Source organism: Hippopotamus amphibius, chromosome 12 (genome assembly GCF_030028045.1).
Source record: "Hippopotamus amphibius kiboko isolate mHipAmp2 chromosome 12, mHipAmp2.hap2, whole genome shotgun sequence".
Taxonomy (NCBI): domain Eukaryota; kingdom Metazoa; phylum Chordata; class Mammalia; order Artiodactyla; family Hippopotamidae; genus Hippopotamus; species Hippopotamus amphibius.
In genome coordinates this window covers 42,195,251-42,216,104 of record NC_080197.1, presented here as the reverse complement: position 1 = coordinate 42,216,104, position 20,854 = coordinate 42,195,251, and the positions used below count along the sequence as shown (strand labels likewise).

The 20,854-nt window shown below is 37.2% G+C and overlaps 1 protein-coding gene across 3 annotated transcripts in view; it reads left to right on the top strand.

The window, feature by feature from the left end:
- SPTLC3 (serine palmitoyltransferase long chain base subunit 3) overlaps positions 1 to 20,854 on the top strand; it is a 139,403-nt gene that overhangs the window by 31,701 nt on the left and 86,848 nt on the right. For all 3 annotated transcript variants that reach the window (XM_057702973.1, XM_057702974.1, XM_057702972.1), the window contains exons 3-4: positions 13,451 to 13,605; positions 14,253 to 14,401. In XM_057702973.1, the coding sequence (XP_057558956.1) occupies positions 13,451 to 13,605; positions 14,253 to 14,401 (304 nt within the window). The remainder of the gene's footprint in view (positions 1 to 13,450; positions 13,606 to 14,252; positions 14,402 to 20,854) is intronic.

Below are 20,854 nucleotides of genomic sequence, written 5' to 3'. Positions count from 1 at the left end.
AATCTACAATCCATTTAGGATTTCTTTCTATGTGCTGTGTGAGGTAGAAGGACTATTTTTTAAGGATTTTTAATTTGTCTCAATATCATTAATTGAATAGTTCAATTTTTTTTTTACCCATTGACTTGAAATATTGGTCAATTTGTCAATTCTTCTAGGTAAATCTAGAAGTTTTTAGGTAATTCTTAAAGATTTTCTCTCTGTATATACTTTAGAATTAGTTTGTCAGGTACTGAATTTGAAAAACGGAACTGTTGCCATTTTAATTGGTACTGTATTAAATCTGTATGTATAGGTCAAGTTTGGAAAATTTGACATCTTAATAACATTTAATCTTCTCATTCAGAAAGTTGATATGTCTCTTCATTTGTTTAGATATTTCTTATGTCCTTCAATAAAATTTTCTAATTTTCCTTATTCTAAAGTCTTACCATTTCCTCTTATGATTATTATTTGGATAAAATTTTTTGATGATGGTGCTATTTGAATACTATTTTTCCCTATCCCATATTCTACTTAGTTAGTGCTGGCATATAGGAAAGCTATTGATATTTTCATATTGTAATTTCAAATACTATCACCTTAGTTGTCACAGCTTCTCAGATAGTTATATTGAAATTTCTTGTAATTTCCCACGTGTACCATTAAAAACTGTATATTGTCTTTTGGTCTGTTACAACAAACTTGTTAATTATGTTATTTGAATCCTCTAGGTTTATTTTTTGTCTACTCAAACTTACAATTTCTGAGAAATGTGTGTTAATGCCTTTCACTGTGATTGTGGATTTCTTAGTCGTTTTTTTTTTTTTTTTTCCTCATGTATACCAATGTAACTGTCAGATACACGAAAGACCATGGGTCTTATAGTCCTTGGTGGATTTTTTTCCTTTTATCATGCTCTTACCTTGTACTCTGTTTGGCCTGATATTAATATTTATACATCTGCTTTTTCTTCAATAGGCATCTCTTTATTTGCAATCTTCATTATTTTCAATAATGTATGTCTCATGAGAAGCATACAGATTTATCTTTAAAACAAATGTGAAAGCTTCTCTGTTTTAATAATATGAACAAATTATTTACCTGAACCATATGAAACTGCTGTTTTTATAGGTCAAAAAGAGTCAAACATTGGCAATTCCATATACGTAAACCTAACATATTAATTGCTCATTTGTTTAAACTTATTCCTGCCATCTTTACATTTTACATTCTCATTTTCTGTTGCTTATTTTTAATTTTTAAAATTTTAATGTATCTCCTTTCATATTTTTGGTACATTTGATTGTTTTCTTTGTTCTGTATTTTTTCTCCTTGTCCCTGTTAGGAAGTTATATATAGTATATTCCCTACTATTTTTTTAATGGTTCTCTTAGAATATTTAACACATATATTTAGAATTTAGTTATCACTATTTAGTAACTAGAGTCTTCCCCTGACCAGGAGAAGAATTTAATAAAATTTCACTTTCTTTCTCCCGCATACCCATTTTCCAGGTTGTCATTTATTTATGAATTTTTAGTTTCTGTTTCTTTATAATACAAATGTAAAACTGCTTGGGCTAAACCATACCCTTTCAGTTGCTTCACGCACTTTTTTTTTCTGGCTTCTGTCTTCCTCCATATTTATTTCACTGTTTCATTGAGGTACATGCTCATTTATTATAGAAAAGGGAGTTAAACTCATGACTCCTTACATATATTGCAAAGGTTTTACTTGGATTTCTCATTTGGTTGCTGGCTGGGCTGAGTATAGGATTTTAAGTTCAAAATAATTTTCTCTCATACTCTTTTCCACAATTGTCACCTAAGAAAAGTCTGAAGCAATCTAATTCCTTTTTTTATTAATTTTTATTGGAGTATGGTTGCTTTACAATGTTGTGTTAGCCTCCACTGCACAACAAAATGAACCAGCTACACACATACAGATATCTCCTCCCTTTTGGACTTCCCTCCCATTCAGGTACCACAGTGCATTACGTAGAGTTCCCTATGTTACACAGTATGTTCCCATCAGTTGTCTGAAGCAATCTAATTCTTAATCCCTTGTCTATAAACTGCCTTTTGCCCTTCTCTGAAGACTTTTGAGATTCTTCCCTTTGACTTCTGAAATTTAACCAGGATGTAGCTCAGTGTGGATTTTTCCTTATTTGCTCTATTCAGGACCTGACAGACCATTTACGTCTTAGGATTCAGACCTTCCTTCCTCTCTGGGACTTTCCCCTTCTCCTCCTCCGCCTATTTTTTTTTTTTAACCTCCTTCTCCCTTTCTTTCATCTCATCTCCTTCTCCCCCTTCCTTCAATTTTGCAAATCCTTTTAGAGAGATATTGGACCTTCTGAATCTGCACTTCCTATCTCTTGACATTTCCTTCACATTTTCTTTTCTCTGTCCTGGAATGATTAGTCAACTGACTATGCTAGTTTATTAACATACTTCTTAGCTGTGTCCATTATACTTTTGAACATTTACTTTTTAAAAGGATGCATTGTTTTGTTGTGTCTCTAAGCATGTTACTTACATATTTTTTAATTCCTTTTCTGTTTGCTCTGTGAAGACTTTTCACTAAATGTTAAGTTGTGCTTATTGAATTCGGTGCCTTTTATTGTGCTAGTTTTCCTGTAATAGTGATGATGTTTTGCTTTATGCTCATTTTTGTATTTGATAATCCTTATTTGTTTACATTTTCACCTGTCTTGAATGACTGTAGAAGCAAAATGGAAAGTGTTGCCAGGACCAGGCGCTTGTGTTCTTGTGTGTGGTCTCCCCACCTCTCCACCCTGGGGCCTTGTTCTGCTATTCAGTTCTCACTGCCCATTGCAGTGCTTTGTGCTGTGAACAATGCAAGTGCTTCTTACTTATTAACCCAATAAAAAAAGAACTGAGAGATATCACTTCATTAATCACCCAGGGTATCAACTTCTTGTAGTTATCAACTCTTGGCTTTAAGTTTCCCTAGATTTAGTGTAGGTCCACACCAGTCATCTCTGCAAATGTTTCAGAGCTTTGGTTTCCTGTGGTCTTGTTTCTACATTGATCAGATCTTATTTATGTTCTGTCTTTTGTGATCCTGGTTCATTGATGATTTATAAATATATGGATTTATTTTGTTTTTTAAATATCTACATTTTGTCATTTCACAGGGCTTTTAGATGAGTGGTAGAATGCATGCAAGCACTGAATCTGCCATCTTTATTCAACCTACCTCTAATTTCTTAATAAGAAAAATTAAATTTAGCCATCCTTACTTTGTGTTTCTCATACTTCAAAGAACTGTCTATAATACCTTTACTCTTCCCAACAAAAAGGAAAATGCAAGCATATTTTATTATTATTCTGAGCTCAACCCTGGTAGGAGAAACAACTGTTTTTCAAGAGGAAATAATGATAAAAAATGAAATATTAGGTGAGAACAGAAGTGTTAGTGTAGGCACAAATGAAAAACTGTTCGATAATGATTCTCTCTCTCTCTCTACAAATCCGTGATTCTATTTGCTACTGCATGGGCATGTAGTTAAGTCAAAAAGGAAGGAAAACACTTCCAAATTTGGTAATTTTTTTTACAGTGTGCCATGGATATGTTCTCTTCACTCCTTTTTAAATACCTTCACCACCCACCAAATAAATAAATAAATAAATACCTAGCCCTGCAGCATGGTTTATTCAAAAGAGCATTGGTTATAGAACTGGGTACAAATCCCAATCTGTCCACTCAGACTTTCTGACTTTCTGTTGAATTGTCCATAAAAGTAGAATACATATATTTATAACACTTAGGAAATGATAAAGTACCAGACAGGCTTAATGGTGGAAAAAGGAAGAGAGTCATATTGCAGGAGAAACAAAGCCACTTTTGTGGCTGCATTATTAGATTTTACTCAACCCTCCTATACCCTGCTCCCAAAAATGATTGCATCTTCGTGGCCTGGGTTCACTTTTACATCTTGCCTTTTTTGTCAGGAAGAAAAAAAAAATACATATATATATATATATATATATATATATATATATAGTAAGTAGGCCACGTGATGAGTCAAATCTACAGCTGGGTAAAGACACGTCCCATGTCAATGCTCCTGTTTTTGCAATGTCTAGTCCAGTTTAATTTTTTGGTATAGTTACAATGCTGTGGGAGGCTTATCTGAGACTAGAGGACAATGACCTTTGGAAGGCATTGTCTTCTCCTAAAGAAACCTCACTGGTGCTCAAAGGAATGGGGTGGGGTGAAAATACACCCACACAGAGGTAGGAAGCCTCACAGGTGCAGAGGAATAGGAGAACTGTATCCCGAAAACAGGCCTCCTTCTCTGGACCAGATCTTTTTATTTTTATTTTATTTCATATTGGAGTTTGGTAGATTAACATTGTAGTGTTAGTTTCGGATGTACAGCAAAGAGATTCAGTTTTATACATATACATGTATCTATTGTTTTTCAAATTCTTTTCCCACTTAGGTTATTACAGAATATTGAGAAGAGTTCCCTGCACTACACAGTAGGTCCTTATTGGTTATCTGTTTTAAATATAGCAGTGTGTACATGTCAGTCCCAAACTCCCAATCTATCCCTTCACCCAATCCTTTCCCCCGTTGACCATAAATTAGTTCTCTATGTCTGGGAGTCTGTTTTTTATTGTTGTTGTTGGTGTTTTGGGCTTTTGTTTTTTGTTTTTTTTTTAGATTCTGCATGTAAGCAATATCATGTGACATTTGTCTTTCTCTATCTGCCTTACTTTACTTGGTATGGTAATCTCCAGGTCCACCCATGTTGAAGTACATGACATTATTCTTGAATTCTAAGAGGGTTTCCAAGCTCACTCCTCCCTCTCAGGAACATGTAGACGGCCAAGCCAGTGAATCAGACTTGAGTTATCATTCACACCACCAACAAAGAAATGACTCTGTGTGATTAAAACATGGCCCATCCCTTTAGCAGAGAAGTTTCAAGTACCTAATTTATAAAAATTTCTATTGAACGTGGAGATCATTCCCCTGCTGAAAGTCCTCTCTGACCCCACAGAAAGGGTTAGAATCCCCGTGTCTTGCCCTCAGAGCATTTACCTCAATAAAGAGCTAGTTGCCTGTTACCTTATAAGCAGAAATTCGATCTCTGAGCCAGGAGCCAGAAGTTTGGGCAGGGTGGAGTATTTTCCCACCTTTCTTCAGGGAACCATGATGATACATCTTCATGAGACGTCAGGACAGAAGCCTCAGATTGCTTTCTCAAGTCAATGCCCATTTCTTTATGATGAGTGCCCCCTCCTCCATGGTACAGCAATCTGTCAGCCTTAGCTTTCCATATTGTGGGTCATGTTTCTTGTCATCACTGGTGTTTTAGAGGGAAGCTTGGACAAGCTGGGGCAGGTGCCAGCCTAAGGTCACTCAAGTGACTCCTTGGAGACTGGATGGAGCCGGAGGTTGACCAGAGTTCAAGTTATTCATCTGGCTGGGTCTGTTTTTGCTCACATGTCAAATGGGTACTTGAACTCCATGATTCCCATGTCCTCTCTGCCCTGGTATCTTGAGCATCTGTGGTTCCATGTCTGAAATTAATTTTGTTTTAATTTTGTAGGCATAATATTTTGGTTCTTTTCTTTCTAGAATCAACTGTTTTCCTAAAACAAATTTTAACTTCTCTCCTAAACCAACTGTAAACTCTATTTTGGGTAAGATTTCTCATAAAATCTAGAACTATAATTCCATTCAGAGTCCACAAATATTACTTACAGACCTACTTCTCTCTCTTCTTTTAACAGGATAAGTTTATGTAATGTCATTTCAAATAAGAAATTAAAAATTAGAAATAGATGGACGCAAACAATGTTTGGGGTTATAGAGTAATCCACAAATCAATAAAGCCTGGAAAAAAATGTTATGAAATTGAAGCAGAAATAGTTTGGAAAAGATTTTGCTAGAATTAGATAATCACCTTTTCTCTCAAAAATATGTCCATTTCCCTGTTAGCATGTAAAAGGGTATCATTGATTATCATAACCTATAGCTTTAAATCGTAATAAAATCTACATAAGGCTATTTCACTGTTGAGAGAAAATATATTTGATATGAGATTTTCTACTTACAAATGTAACCAGTAGATCTGCCCAACCATCCTTCAAGTTCACACGCAATAGACAGTCCCCAGTATGTGGGTATGAACATTGTTTCTTCTTTTTTTTTTAACAGACAATAAACTGCATATATTTAGAGTGTACAATTTGGTATCCCAATCTCCAATTCATTCCCCCCCAACCCTCCCCACTTTCTCCACTTGGTGTCCATATGTTTGTTCTCTACATCTGTGTCTCTATTTCTGCCTTGCAAATCAGTTGATTTGTACCATTTTCCTATAGTCCACCTATATGTGTTAATATACAATATTTGGTTTTCTCTTTCTGACTCACTTTACTCTGTATGACAGTCTCTAGGTCCATCCGTGTCTCTACAAATGTCTCAGTTTCATCCCTTTTCACAGCTGAGTAATATTCCATTGTATATATGTACCACCTCTTTTTTATCCATTCATCTGTTGATGGACTTTTAGGTTGCTTCCATGTCCTGGCTATTGCAAATAGTGCTGCAATGAACATTGGAGTGCATGTGTCTTTTTGAATTATGGTGTTCTCTGGGTATATGCCCAGCAGTGGGATTGCTGGGTCATATAGTAACTCTATTTTCAGTTTTGCAAGGATCCTCCATACTGTTCTCCATAGTGGCTGTATCAATTTACATTCCCACCAGCAGTGCAAGAGCGTTCCCTTTTCTCCACACTCCCTCCAGCATTTGCTGTTTGTAGATTTTCTGATGATGCCCATTCTAACTGGTATGAGGTGATACCTCATTGTAATTTTGATTTGCATTTCTGTAATAATTAGTGATGTTGAGCAGCTTTTCATGTGCCTCTTGGCCATCCATATGTCATCTTTGGAGAAATGCCTATTTAGGTTTTCTGCCCATTTTTTGATTGGGTTGTTTGTTTTATCGATATTGAGCTGCGTGAACTGTTTATATATTTTGGACATTAGTCCTTTGTCTGTTGATTCATTTGCAAATATTTTCTCCCATTCTGAGGGTTGTCTTTTCGTCTTGCTTATAGTTTCCTTTGCTGTGCAGAAACTTTGAAGTCTCATTAGATCCCACTTATTTATTTTTGTTTTTATTTCCATTATTCTAGGGGGTGGATCAAAAAAGATCTTGCTGTTATTTACATCAAAGAGTGTTCTTCCTATGTTTTCCTCTAGCAGTTTTATAGTGTCTGGCCTTACATTTAGGTCTTTTATCCACTTGGAGTTTATTTTTGTGTATGGTGTTAGGGAGTGTTCTAATTTCATTTTTACATGTAGCTGTCCAGTTTTCCCAGCACCACTTATTGAAGAGGCTGCCTTTTCTCCATTGTATATCCTTGCCTCCTTTGTCATAGATTAGTTGACCATAGTTTATCTCTGGGCTTTATATTCTGTTCCATTGATCTATATTTCTGTTTTTGTGCCAGTACCATACTGTCTTGATCACTGTAGCCTTGTAGTATAGCCTGAAGTCAGGAAGCCTGATTCCACCAACTCCGTCTTTCCTTCTCAAGATTGCTTTGGCTATTCGGGGTCTTTTGCATTTCCATACAAATCGTAAAATGTCTTGTTCTAGTTCTGTGAAAAATGCCATTGGTAATTTGATGGGGATTGCATTGAATCTGTAAATTGTTTTCAGTAATGTAGTCATTTTCACAATGTTGATTCTTCCAATCCAAGAACATGGTAAGTCCCTCCTCTCTTTGTGTCTTCTTTGATTGCTTTCATTAGTGTCTCATAGTTTTCTGAGTACAGGTCTTTCACCTCCTTGGTTAGGTTTATTCCTAGGTATTTTATTCTTTTTGTTGCAATGGTGAATGGGATTATTTCCTTAATTTCTCTTTCTGATCTTTCATTGTTAGTGTATAGAAATGCAAGAGATTTCTGTGTGTTAATTTTGTATCCTGTAACTTTACTGAATTCATTGATTAGCTCAAGGAGTTTTCTGGTGGCATCTTTAGGATTTTCTGTGTATGATATCATGTCATCTGTGAACAGTGACAGTTTTACTTCTTTTCCAATTTGGATTCCTTTGATTTCTTTTTCTTCTCTGATTGCTGTGGCAAGGACTTCCAAAACTGTGTTGAATAGTAGTGGCAAGACTGGACATCCTTGTCTTGTTCCTGATCTTAGGGTGGATGCTTTCAGTTTTTCACCATTGAGAATGTTTACAGTGGGTTCATCATATATGGCCTTTATTATGTTGAGGTAGGTTCCCTCTATGCCCACCTTCTGGAGAGTTTTCATCATAAATGGATGTTGAATTTTGTCAAAAGCTTTTTCTGCATCTATTGAAGTGATCATTGGTTTTTATCCTTCAATTTATTAATATGGTGCATCAGATTGATTGATTTGCATATATTGAAGAATCCTTGCATCCCAGGGATAAACCCCACTTGATCATGGTGTATGATCCTTTTAATGTGTTGTTGGATTCTGTTGGCTAGTATTTTGTTGAGGATTTTTGCATCTAAATTCATCAGAGATATGGGTCTGTAGTTTTCTTTTTTTGTAGTATCTTTGTCTGGTTTTGGTATCAGGGTGATGATGGCCTCATACAATGAGTTTGGGAGTGTTCCTTCCTCTGCAATTTTTGGAAGAGTTTGAGAAGGATAGGTGTTAGCTCTTCTCTAAATGTTTGATAAAATTCACCTGTGAATCCATCTGGTCCTGGACTTTTGTTTGTTGGGAGATTTTTCATCACAGTTTCAATTTCATTACTTGTGATTGGTCTGTTCATATCTTCTATTTCTTCCTGATTCAGTCTTGGAAGTTTATACCTTCCTAAAAATCTGTCCATGTCATCCAGGTTGTCCATTTTATTGACAAATAGTTGCTTATAGTAGTCTCTCATGGTACTTTTTATTTCTGCAGTGTCCATTGTAGCTTCTGTTTCATTTCTGATTTTATTGATTTGAGTCCTCTCCCTCTTTTTCTTGATGAGTCTTGCTAGAGGTTTATCAATTTTATTTATCTTCTCAAAGAACCAGCTTTTACTTTTATTGATTTTTGCTATTGTTTTCTTTGTCTCTATTTCATTTATTTCTGCTCTGATCTTTATGGTTTCTCTCTGTCAACTAACTTTGGGCTTTGTTTGCTCTTCTTTCTCTAGTTTCTTTAGGTGTAAGGTTAGATTGTTTATTTGGGATTTTTCTTGTTTCTTGAGGTAGGATTGTATCGCTATAAACTTCCTGCTTAGAACTGCCTTTGCTGCATCCTATAGGTTTTGGATTGTTGTGTTTTCATTGTCATCTGTCTCTAGGTATGTTTTGATTTCCTCTTTGATTTCTTCAGTGATGTCTTGGTTATTCAGTAGCATATTGTTTAGCCTCCATGTGCTTATGTTTTTTACAGTTTTTTTCCTGTGATTGATTTCTAGTCAACCGTGGTTGGAAAAGATGCTTGATATGATTTCAATTTTCTTGAATTTACCAAGGCTTGATTTATGACCCAAAATGTGATCTATCCTGGAGAATGTTCCATGTGCACTTGAGAAGAATGTGTAATCTGCTGTTTTTGGATGTAATGTCCTATAGATATCTATTAAATCCAGCTGATTTATTGTGCCATTTAAAGCTTGTGTTTCCTTATTAATTTTCTGTGTGGATGATCTGTCTATTGGTGTAAGTGGGGTGTTAAAGTCCCCCACTATGATTGTGTTACTGTCAATTTCCTCTTTCATTGTTGTTAGCATTTGCCTTATGTATTGAGGTGCTCCTATATTGGGTGCATATATATTTATAATTGTTATCTCTTCTTCTTGGATTGAACCCTTGATCTTTATGTAGTGTCCTTTCCTGTCTCTTGTAACATTTTTTATTTTAAAGTCTATTTTATCTGATATAAATAATGCTACTCCAGCTTTCTTTTGATTTCCATTTGCATGAAATATCTTTTTCCATCCCTTTACTTTCAGTCTGTATGTGTCCCTGGGTCTCAAATGGATCTCTTGTAGACAGCATATATATGGGTCTTGTTGTATCCATTCAGCCAGTCTGTGTCTTTTGGTTGGTGTATTTAGTCCATTTACATTCAAGGTAATTATTGATATGTATGTTCCTATTACCATGTTCTTAATTACTTTGTTTTTGTTTTTGTAGGTCCTTTTCTTCTCTTATGGTTCCCACTTAGAGAATTACCTTTAGCATTTGTTGTAGGGCTGGTTTGGTGGTGCTGAATTCTCTTGGCTCTTGCTTATCTGTAAAGCTTTTGATTTCTCTGTTGAATCTGAATGAGATCCTTGCTGGGTAGAGTATTCTTGGTTGTAGGTTCTTCCCTTTCATCACTTTAAATATATCGTGCCACTCCCTTCTGGCTTGCAGAGTTTCTGCTGAGAAATCAGCTGTTAACCTTATGGGAGTTCCTTCATATATTATTTGTTGTTTTTCCCTTGTTGCTTTTAATAGCTTTTCCCTGTCTTTAATTTTTGTCAATTTGACTACTATATGTCTTGGTGTGTTTCTCCTTGGGTTTATCCTGCCTGGGACTCCCTGCGCTTCCTGGACTTGGGTAGCTACTTCCTTTCCCATGTTGGGGTAATTTTCAACTATAATCTCTTCCAATATTTTCTCGGGTCCTTTCTCTCTCTCTTCTACTTCTGGGACACGTATAATGCGAATGTCAGTGCGTTTAACATTGTCCCAGAGGTCTCTTAGGCTGTCTTCAGTTCTTTTCATTCTTTTTTCTTTATTATTTTCTGCATCAGTGATTATCACCATTCTGTCTTCCAGGTCACTTACTCACCCTTCTGCCTCAGTTAATCTGCTATTGGTTCCTTCTAGTGTTTTTCATTTCAGTTATTGTGTTGCATATCTCTGTTTGTTTGTTCTTTAATTCTTCTAGGTCTTGGGTAAACTTTTCTTGCAACTTTTCGATCTTTGCATCCAATCTTTTTTCAAAGTCCTGGATCATCTTCACCATCATTATTCTGTATTCTTTTTCTGGAAGGGTGCCTATCTCCTCTTCATTTAGTTGTTTTTCTGAGGTTTTAGCTTGTCCTTTCATCTGGTACAAAGTCTTTTGCCTTTTTGTTTTTTCTATCTTTCTGTGGCTGTGGTTTTCAGTTCCACAAGAGGAAATACTGCTGATACCACTTGATACTGCTGTCTGTCCTCTTGTGGAGGAAGCTCTCTAAGAGGCTGGTGGGTGCTTCCTGATGGGAGGGGCTGATGGTGGGTAGGGCAGAGCTCAGTAAGACTTTAATCCGATTTGCTGGGCAGAGCTAAGTAAAACTTTAATCTGCTTGTCTGCCAATGGGTGGGGCTGTGTTCCCACCTTGTTGGTTGTTTGGCCTGAGGCTACCTAGCACTGGAGCTTACAGGCTCTTTGGTGGGGCTAATGGTGGACTCTGGGAGGGTGCATGCCAATGAGCACTTCCCAGAACCTCTGCTGCCAGTGCCCCTGTCTCCTCAGTGAGCCACAGCTGCCCCCCACCTCTGCAGGCAACCCTCCAACACCAGCAGGTAAGTCTGATTCAGTCTCCTATGGGGTCACTGCTCCTTCCCCCGGGTCCTGATGAGCACATATTTTTGTGTGCCCTCCAGGAGTGGAGTCTCTGTTTCCCCCAGTCTTGTGGACGTCCTGCAGTCAAATCCTGCTGGCTTTCAAATTCTGATTCTCTGGGGATTCCTCCTCCTGTTGCTGGACTCCCAGGTTGGGAAGCCTGATGTGGGGCTCAGAACCCTCACTTTAGTGGGTGGACTTCTGTAGTATAACTGTTCTCCAGTTTGTGAGTCACCCACCCAGCATTTATGGGATTTGATTGTAATGCGATTGCGCCCCTCCTACCATCTCATTGCGGCTTCTCCTTTGTCTCTGGATGTGGGGTGTCTTTTTTGGTGAGTTCCAGTGTCTTTCTGTCAATGATTGTTCAGCAGCTAGTTGTAATTCTGGTGCTTTTGCAAGAGGGAGTGAGCGCACGTCCTCCTACTCTGCCATCTTGATCCTCCTCCTCCTGAACATTGTTTCTTATAGAGAATCACAATTTCCCCTCAGATATGATGCTGTTGTCACTAAAAACCAAAAGGTGAAATAACAGAAAAGACTGTGGCATGGATGCAGCCACGAGCCACAAAAAGATGTAGATTCTATCTTTTTCCTCCAGATTGAACCAGCTCAGGAGATGAGTGGGCCAGACTAGCAGCATAAGAAGGTCTTTCCCCATGATCTTCCTTGTGCCTTCAGGAAATCAGTTCCATTTCATAAGAGGAAGGAGAGCAAAGAACTCAAAGAAGATGGGAGGGAGAATGAGAAAGCTCAGTCCCCGTCATTCAGAGGCTCCCTGCTGCCCCCAGGATAATATCTGAGTTCCTTGTGTGAACACATAAGGCTCCCACTTTCTGTGCCCAGCACACAGTACCGCCTCACTGGCACCACAGGGAATAGTAGGGGGACGAGAGAGGTGAGAGGGGGCCAGACCAGGCAGAACCTTGGCTTTGACTCCAAGTGAGGTAGGAGCCATTATATACTCTGAGCAAAGAGTGACAGGATCCACCATATGTTTTATTCTTACTAATTCTTCTCAAATACACTCTACATGTCCAGCAAAGAGACCCATTTATCCTAAGTGCTCTCTCCAAGCATCCCTGCCCATAGCAATCTCATTTCACCTTCAGTGCTCATTTCCAAAGCCTCTCCCTATGTAAAGGCTCCTTGATTCCTCTGGCAAAACATGACTCCTCTTCTGGATCAAATCTTACAAAACCCAAAATACTTGGCTTTGGCCAAGGTTTTGCATTTTGTACCTTGTACTAATTTAGGAGTTCGATGACAAAGTCAGGTGTGTCTTGCTCTGAGCCTCAGCTGGATTGCAAATCCCTCAGGCATGGGTGACATTTTCTACAGTAAAACAGTGCTGTTACTTCAACTTCAATAGGAGCCAGGTGCCCCCAAGAAGCTCTTCAGCTCAGTTTCTAGGCCCTCAGTCACCTACCAACAGTTATGCCAACAGATCCAAAAGTTCAGGTTCATCTACATTTCTAAAAACATAACAAGTAGGAACATTTGTGGCCAAAAAAGTTAAGACCAAATTATCACCCAACCAGTTTTTTTTTCCAACAAAACTGCTTTAGACATAAACATCTCTTGTTACCTTTCAGATGAAATTCACCAGGATTCCTTGTCTCCAGCACTCATTTAGAGACTTGTGTTGTCATCTTTGTTACCTTTATTTGCCACAGGTTTTACTTCCTCCACTAAAACGTAAGTTCTTTGGAGGTGAAGAACTCACAGAGTTATTTGTGGACCCCGTCCATCCCCTTACCCAAGACCCTAGCTCAAAATACTTGTAGACAGAATATCTTCACAGCTCCTCCATGTCTTTTAGCATTCAATTGTTAATGATCTACCAAAAGCAAGAGACCAAAGGTAAACTTCTGCCTCTGTTATAACAGGATTTTGTGCCACTGTATCAAAACTTTGAGAATTTTTATACACGGAACCTTTACATGAGAATCAGAGACAACTGGAACCGGCCCATCTGCAGTGCCCCGGGGGCTCTGTTCGATGTGATGGAGAGGGTGTCAGATGACTACAACTGGACGTTTAGGTGAGGCAGCCACCTGGAGGGGCTTGGTTGAAAGAAAATGCTCTTGAGAAAAGTCTAGCATGGGCCCCAGATTACAGATCTGAAAAACAAAAACAAAGCAATAGAACAGCTGGTCTTCCATCATTCAGCCCTTTGTAAGCCCTCATGATGCCAGTGGGGGATGTCACAGTAATTAAGTTGCCAAGGGCGACTTATTTGTATTGCAATTAAAGAGACATCTGTGGCAGAAGGTGCAGGATACACAGAGCCAGCCGGGAAGAGTCCTTTCCAGCTTTATGGACAAGTTGTACCTTCCTATTTCCTGCTGAAAAAGCCAGTGATGACCATGGCTCTTTCTCAATTAGAAAGTCCTTGCTGAAATTTAAACCAGAACACAGGTGTCACAAACACAAGACCCAAGACAATTCAGGGCTGAATAATATTCCATGGCCCAGAAACCTTTCCCAATGCTCTTCCCAGCTTCATTATGGGGTGACTCTCCTCTAAGGGCAAATCATTTTGTGGTGACAACAAGGCAAATCAAAACGAAAAAAGAAAAGATGTAATTTGGGCCAAACCTAAGGTCCCTTTGTGAGAGTCTTTTCTGGGGCCCTAGGATGATATTAAATGAGAAAGCCCTTTGCGCTCACCTGCCCTTCTCTCTGCAGGTTTACTGGAAGAGTCATCAAAGATGTCATCAATATGGGTTCTTATAACTTCCTTGGCCTGGCAGCCAAGTACGATGAATCCATGAGGACAGTAAAGGATGTTTTAGAGACGTATGGCCTAGGCGTGGGCAGCACCAGACATGAAATGGGTATGTATGTTCACTATTTTGAATTTTTTTTTCCAGTTGGGTCTCAGATTCCTTGTGGCTACTTCTCAAAGCGAGATCATATCTAGACTGTGTGCCTCAAAAAGCTGTTATAAAACACAAAAAGAAAAAGGTGTATAATGGTCTTTTTGGAAATTTCAAACATCATGCTCTTACTAGGCAGTTTATTAAGATTTTAATTCTCCAGAATAAATAAAAATGGTTCTTCCCTGACCATGTTATCTAAAAAAGCAGCTATAATGCCTCTTCTATCTGGTCCTTTTCTGAGTCTTTTTTTCCCCTTTTCTTTTTTAACAGCTTTATTGAGGTATAATTGCCATTCAAGGAAAAACATTGCACTTATTTCGTATATATAATTTGATGAGTTTGAACATATGCATATACCTTTGAAACCATCACCATAATCAATATATAAATAATTGTAATAAATATATCCATTATCTCAGAAAGTATCATATCACACTCCTTTTTTGTAGTAAGAATACTTAACATGAGATCAACCCTTTTTTTTTCTATTTTTCCCCTAAATAAAATTTCATTTTATTTTTATTTATTGAAGTAGAGTTGACTTATAATATTATATTAGTTTCAGGTATACACCTAGAGATTCTATATTTCAAGATCTACCCTTTTAACAAATGTTTTAGGAGCACAGGATTGTTCCAGGCACTGCATGGTAGGGCAGGTCTCTAGAATTTATTCACCCTGCATCATGGAAACGTCATACCCATTGAACAACAACTTCTTTGGATCTGGCTCTTTTTCCCACTTTTCTTAATGATGCTCATCACTGATCTTGCTTTTGTGCTTGTATATTGCCCGTCTCTGCTCCTAAAACATAAGCTCCATAAAGGGAGGAACAGGTCTTATTGACTGTTATGTTGAATGAATGATGAATGAATGAATGGTGAATTAATGAAAGGATGAATGAATAATGAATGGTGAATGAATGAATGAATGATGAATGAATGGGAAAGGTGGAACAGACTACCTATTTACTTCTCTTTTAGCTGAAATATTTTCCTCTTAGAGAAGTAAAAGGAGGAGGAAGCTGAACATCGCAGTGACTCAGTGATGTGTCCACAGTGGCCAGTGATCCATCCTAACTCCCAATCTAGCTCAGCTTTTCTACTAAGCAGTTTCTCATCCAGGATAGTACATGCAGGGCTCATCAGGTCAGTTTCAAGCCTGTCTGAGAATCAGAGGTAAATGGATTTACCATTCATGAAAAATGAGCCACATGACTCTCTTAGATAACCCATTGGCAGAAGCACTTTAAAAACGTAATTATTCAGACGTGTGCAAATTAAACAAAGTCACGTTTGCATCCACATAGCCAGTAAATACTTAATTACAACTAAAACTCCAGAATGTATACATGGTTGCCCAGATTTCTTAAGAAAGACACTGTGTCTTTATTTTGAGGCACAAGCACTGAGGAAATAAGCAGGGAGCAGAAGAAAAGGTCTACTCCTGTAGAAGAGTGGGTCGCCCACAGGACCCTATTTGGAGGTGGGACCGAGACTGGAAGGACACCCCCATCATAAGAGACATGGAGTCAGCAACCTTCAAGGAAGCTGCCTCTGGTGCTGGTGACACCCAATACCAGGCTTGTTCATCGGAAAACGCAATCCTGAAGATGATGACTCCCAACTCATTGAGACAGAACAGTCCCCAGTCACAGCACCAGAAACTAAAGAGACTCAGCTTGACATAGGCGATGCTTTGCTTCCAGTGAAGACAGATATGGAATAAGGGTCCCTGATTCTGCAGACTCAACAAACACAGAGAAACCATGTAGAGATGAAGATCCCTGTTTGGACTGCCTACAGCCTACGTGTTTTCTCTACCTGCTCATTCTTCTCAATCACTGGGCTTTTAATGTTTACTTGCTTTGTTGAGCTCTCCAGCTCAAGGTCTAGGAAGTTTTAACAGCTTCCAAGCAAACAGTGAGAGAGCAAAATAAAAGCCACCCACAGTAATTTTAGGCAAATAGAAGAACCGAAAACAAGAATATAAGCAGTCAAAAACTAAATGAATAAACAGGGTACATTTGAAAGTCTTCTGCAAGATAAATAATAACCTGAACATAGCAGCCCATTATTAGTAATCTAGTTTGGAATGCCATTTATTTCAAGATCTATAAGTAACTTTTGGAAAATGCGTACTACATAGTCTTAAGAAAATGTTTAACAGGGACAATAGACTATCAGTGAAACAGAGGCTTAAGAATTTTTAGTAACCAAAATAGCTTCTTGAGGAACCCAAAGTAAAAGTTTAGGAACATTTAAGCACTTAAAATACTTCCTAGAGCTTTTAAAAATAGTTTCCAACGTTCCAGGGGGAAAAGAACACAGAAATCATATTCCAAAATAGGAAAGTTCAATGAAAAAGGAATCAAGAGGAAATACTTAAAACATAGTAAAAGGGACTTCCCTGGTGGTCCAGTGGTTAAGACTCCGCAGAGGGCGTGGGTTCAATCCCTGGTTGGGGAAGTAAGATCCCACATGCCACGCATACCCCTTCCCCCAAAAGAAAGTAAAAGTAACAAGTAATAATATAAATAAATAAAAATAAAATATAGTCAAAGGATAAAAGATCACTTATTATTTTGACCAAATATATATAACTAGAACATATTCGCCTACTAGAAGCAAAGGACTGAGATTTGGCCAAAAACCAAACTCAGTTATGTGCTGTAATCAAAAACAAATACAACTAAATTGAAGTTATTCCAAAGGGTGACGAGCGGAAAGATAGGTCCCAGCCAGGCACCTGGTTCCCACCTCCCTGCTGCAACTAACGCCAAAATACCCTCAATGCCCAAGAGGGAGGTCAGTTCAGTGGAAGGAGCCGCAAACAGTTGCCAAGAGTGAAGTTGTTTGCCAAATATGCACCTGCGCATGTTAAAACTAGGCCCACAATGGAGCTGGAAATGACACATTTCAGACAGATATGTACAGAATTGCAACTGATATTTTAAAATGTAAAATGAATGTGCTGCTGTTTATTTTTGTGTGCAACTAAAGCACAGCAGGATATGGACTTAAGGGAGGCTTTGACCCTCTCATGGGTGGATTTAACATTTCACAGGCTGATGGGAGTGGGATGCTTGTGCTTTTTTTACATCCTAAATATGAGAGAGAGTGAAATGGCAAATTGGAGTCATCATGAAGCATTGAAAATGTCTGACACATTTTAAATTCATATATTCTATACTCGTGTTGGTTTTTGTTAGAATGCTCTGGACTGTCTCCTGGAAATTGTGTGCTTATGGGACATCTTTGGTAATTACAACCTAGTGTTTTTTTCTTTAGTAACATTGTTAATGTGTTGTGAAAGATTAGAAATTTTTGAGTTTAGGTGTGTGTGACATATTGTGAATTAGGGACCTCTGGACGGAACAGCCTATCAAGTGTTGAGGCTGGTATGCTTTTCGAGATGGCTTGCCTTTAAATTTTTAGCTGGAAAGTCTGTAGGTTAACTGTCTTAGCTGAAAAGTCACTAGAATAACTACTAGAATTTGTTTAGAAACAGATTCTAAAACTACACGGATATTTAGATTTTTAGCACTAGGATTGAGAATTGTGTAAAAATTATTCATAATGTCTGAGTAGTAACATCAAACACTCAGTAATATCTTCAGGAATTCCCTAGCAGTCCAGTGGCTAGGACTCAGTGCTTTCACTGTCAGGGCCCCGGTTCTATCCTTGGTCAGGGAACTAAGATCCCACAAGCCATGCAGCATGGCCAAAATTAACAAACAAAATGAAAAAAAAAACAATCACTAATATCTTCATTATGCAAGATATTTCTATATTTGATCTTTGAATTTCTTTACCAGAAAGAACTATTTAATTTTGCTGTATGTGGAAGATGTTTGCTTGAATATATTGATTTAACAATGGAAGATGTTCGTGCAGCCCTCGCTAAGGCAAAATCAATGCAAAATTGCTTGTTCTTCTTTCATATGAATTAAGCTTCAACTAAAGAATAAACTGAAATTTTAAAAATATATCAACAAACAGTCGAAAGGTTGTAGTGCAAATGCAAATAGAAAGGAAAGCAGAAGTTAAGCTTAATGTGTGAATTATTAAACATAAGAAGAGATTCCTCTTAGAAAAGTTATATGGAGAGCCCATAAAGAAGACTGATGCAACTTCTATAGCCTCTGTGCATTAAGGAACACAGCAGAGACATATATGGCTCTTTATTTTTCTATACAAACTGGAATTTAGTAGGATAATGAATTATGGGAGGCTTCAAAAATCATGTGGGCTAACTTAACATGCCTGGTTAAAAACAAAAGTGAGAAGAAGTAAAAATGAAATAGCGAGAGGAGACCCTAAAGTACCTCCTAGTACTTGAAAAATGAAGAAGGCAAAAAATTAAACAAATAAAGATATAGACGACATTAACAATGTAATTGTTAAGTTTAGTTTAGTATTTATATATTGAACACTGAACCTTAAAACATATTACCAGTAGATGTCATCATTTTAAATACTTACTGAATTTTCATAAAAATTTACTATATAATATGCATAAAGAAAACTTCTTTGAATTTCAAAAAGTGAAATCTACATAGGTCATATTCTTGGACCACAGTGAAATAAAGCTAAATATTAATACCAAAATTAGAAATGAACCCTTTTAAAAATCACTTGAAAGTTTTAAAGCCCTCTCCTAAGTAACTCTTGAATCAACAGGGAAATGAAGTTATAGTTAGAAGTTATAGTCATATTTAGAAACTAACAACTATGAGAACACCATAAGATGCAACTAGTTGTGTACTTAGAGGAAAATGTGTGTTCTTACTTTACTAAAAAGTAAGATTAAAGCTAGTAAACTAAACAACCAATGGAGTAAGGAATAAAAGAAAAGCAAAAGTATTGTATTACTAAAGATAAAAACAGAAACTTATAAATTAGAGAAGAGTAATTTCTATTGGGCTGAGGCACCTATATTTTAATAAGTCACTAGGAGGTGATTCTGATGACCAGCCAGAGTTGACAGCCACTAAGCTAGCATAACTCTGATCCCCAAATTTGACAAACAAGCATTTAATAGAAAGAAAATTATAAGGCAATATTAATTGGGGGAAAGTTATACAAGAAATTGGCATTACAAATTCAACAGTATAGTCAAATAACAGAACACCATGATCAAGTAGTCTATGCAGGGACTATAAGGATAGTTAGTTCAATAAGAAAATCTATAACCTTGAAAGATCTAAGAAGGAAAACATATGATTATCTTGACAGATGTCACTAAAGCATTTATAAAATTCAGTATCCATTCCTTATAAAACTTCTAATAGAATAAAAATAAGAGATTCTTGAATGGAATAAAAAATATCTACTTCAAACAATGAGACTTGTACTACACTTTGTGATTAAGCTTCTAATTACTAGACGCTTTCACTTTGAAGTCAGGGAAAAGATGAAGATGTGTTTTTACCACCATTTTAATAACCTTTGGAAGTACTAGGTAACATAATTGTTCACTTATTTTTTACTCTTGATGTCAATAAATATTTATTGAATAACCAACATGTGACAAAATAAGAAATACATGTGCAATAAAAGAAGAGGTGAACTAACCATTATTTGCAGAGGATCTGGCTGTTCTTTTCTCTAATTTTTAAGCCTTAATTTGCGAGGAGTAAACTGATCCTCTGAACGGGCAGTTCTTGAGGCCACTGTAGAGGTGACGGGTAAGTGAGCAGAAGGGACAGAGTTTTAGTCCACTTTCTTCCATTTTACATATTAAACTATCAAGAATATGAGAAATAATAAATATTTAATAATAATTCAATAAAGACCTACATTCAAAAAAGACCAATTTTTATAATTCAGAAAGTCTGTCATCAACAATCAATAAGAGAATATACTGGGGAAAATAATATTAGTAGTAAATATGAAGAAAACTGGCACAAACCTAGGGAATAAGCTTATTTTGAAAATGTTTAGAACCTATTTGAAGAAAACTGTAACAGGTTTTATAAATGACCTAAAAGAACCCTTGAAAGAAACAAAGAGAGATACCAATATCCTAGAAGGGAATGTCTCAGTATTATCACTCAATCAACCTTCCCCAAATGAATATGTAAATTGAACACAATACAAGGACATTAATAGACCAGGGTGGGGCGGCCCGGGGGGGGGGGGGGGGGGGGGGGGTGGGGGGGCACTGGTCTCAACTGAAATTCTAGAGACAGACAGTTTGATCCACTCATTTGTATATAAAACGAACAACATTTCAAATCAGCTGGAAAAAGATCAATTATATCATAATTAGTTTTGTAATAACTGGCTGATCTATAAGGAAATAAGCCAGATCCCTACCTCATGCACTGTATCTAGGTAAGTTACACTTAGGTAAATTGCAAATGCATTTGCAGTCACATGTAAAAACAAAAATAATCACCACCAG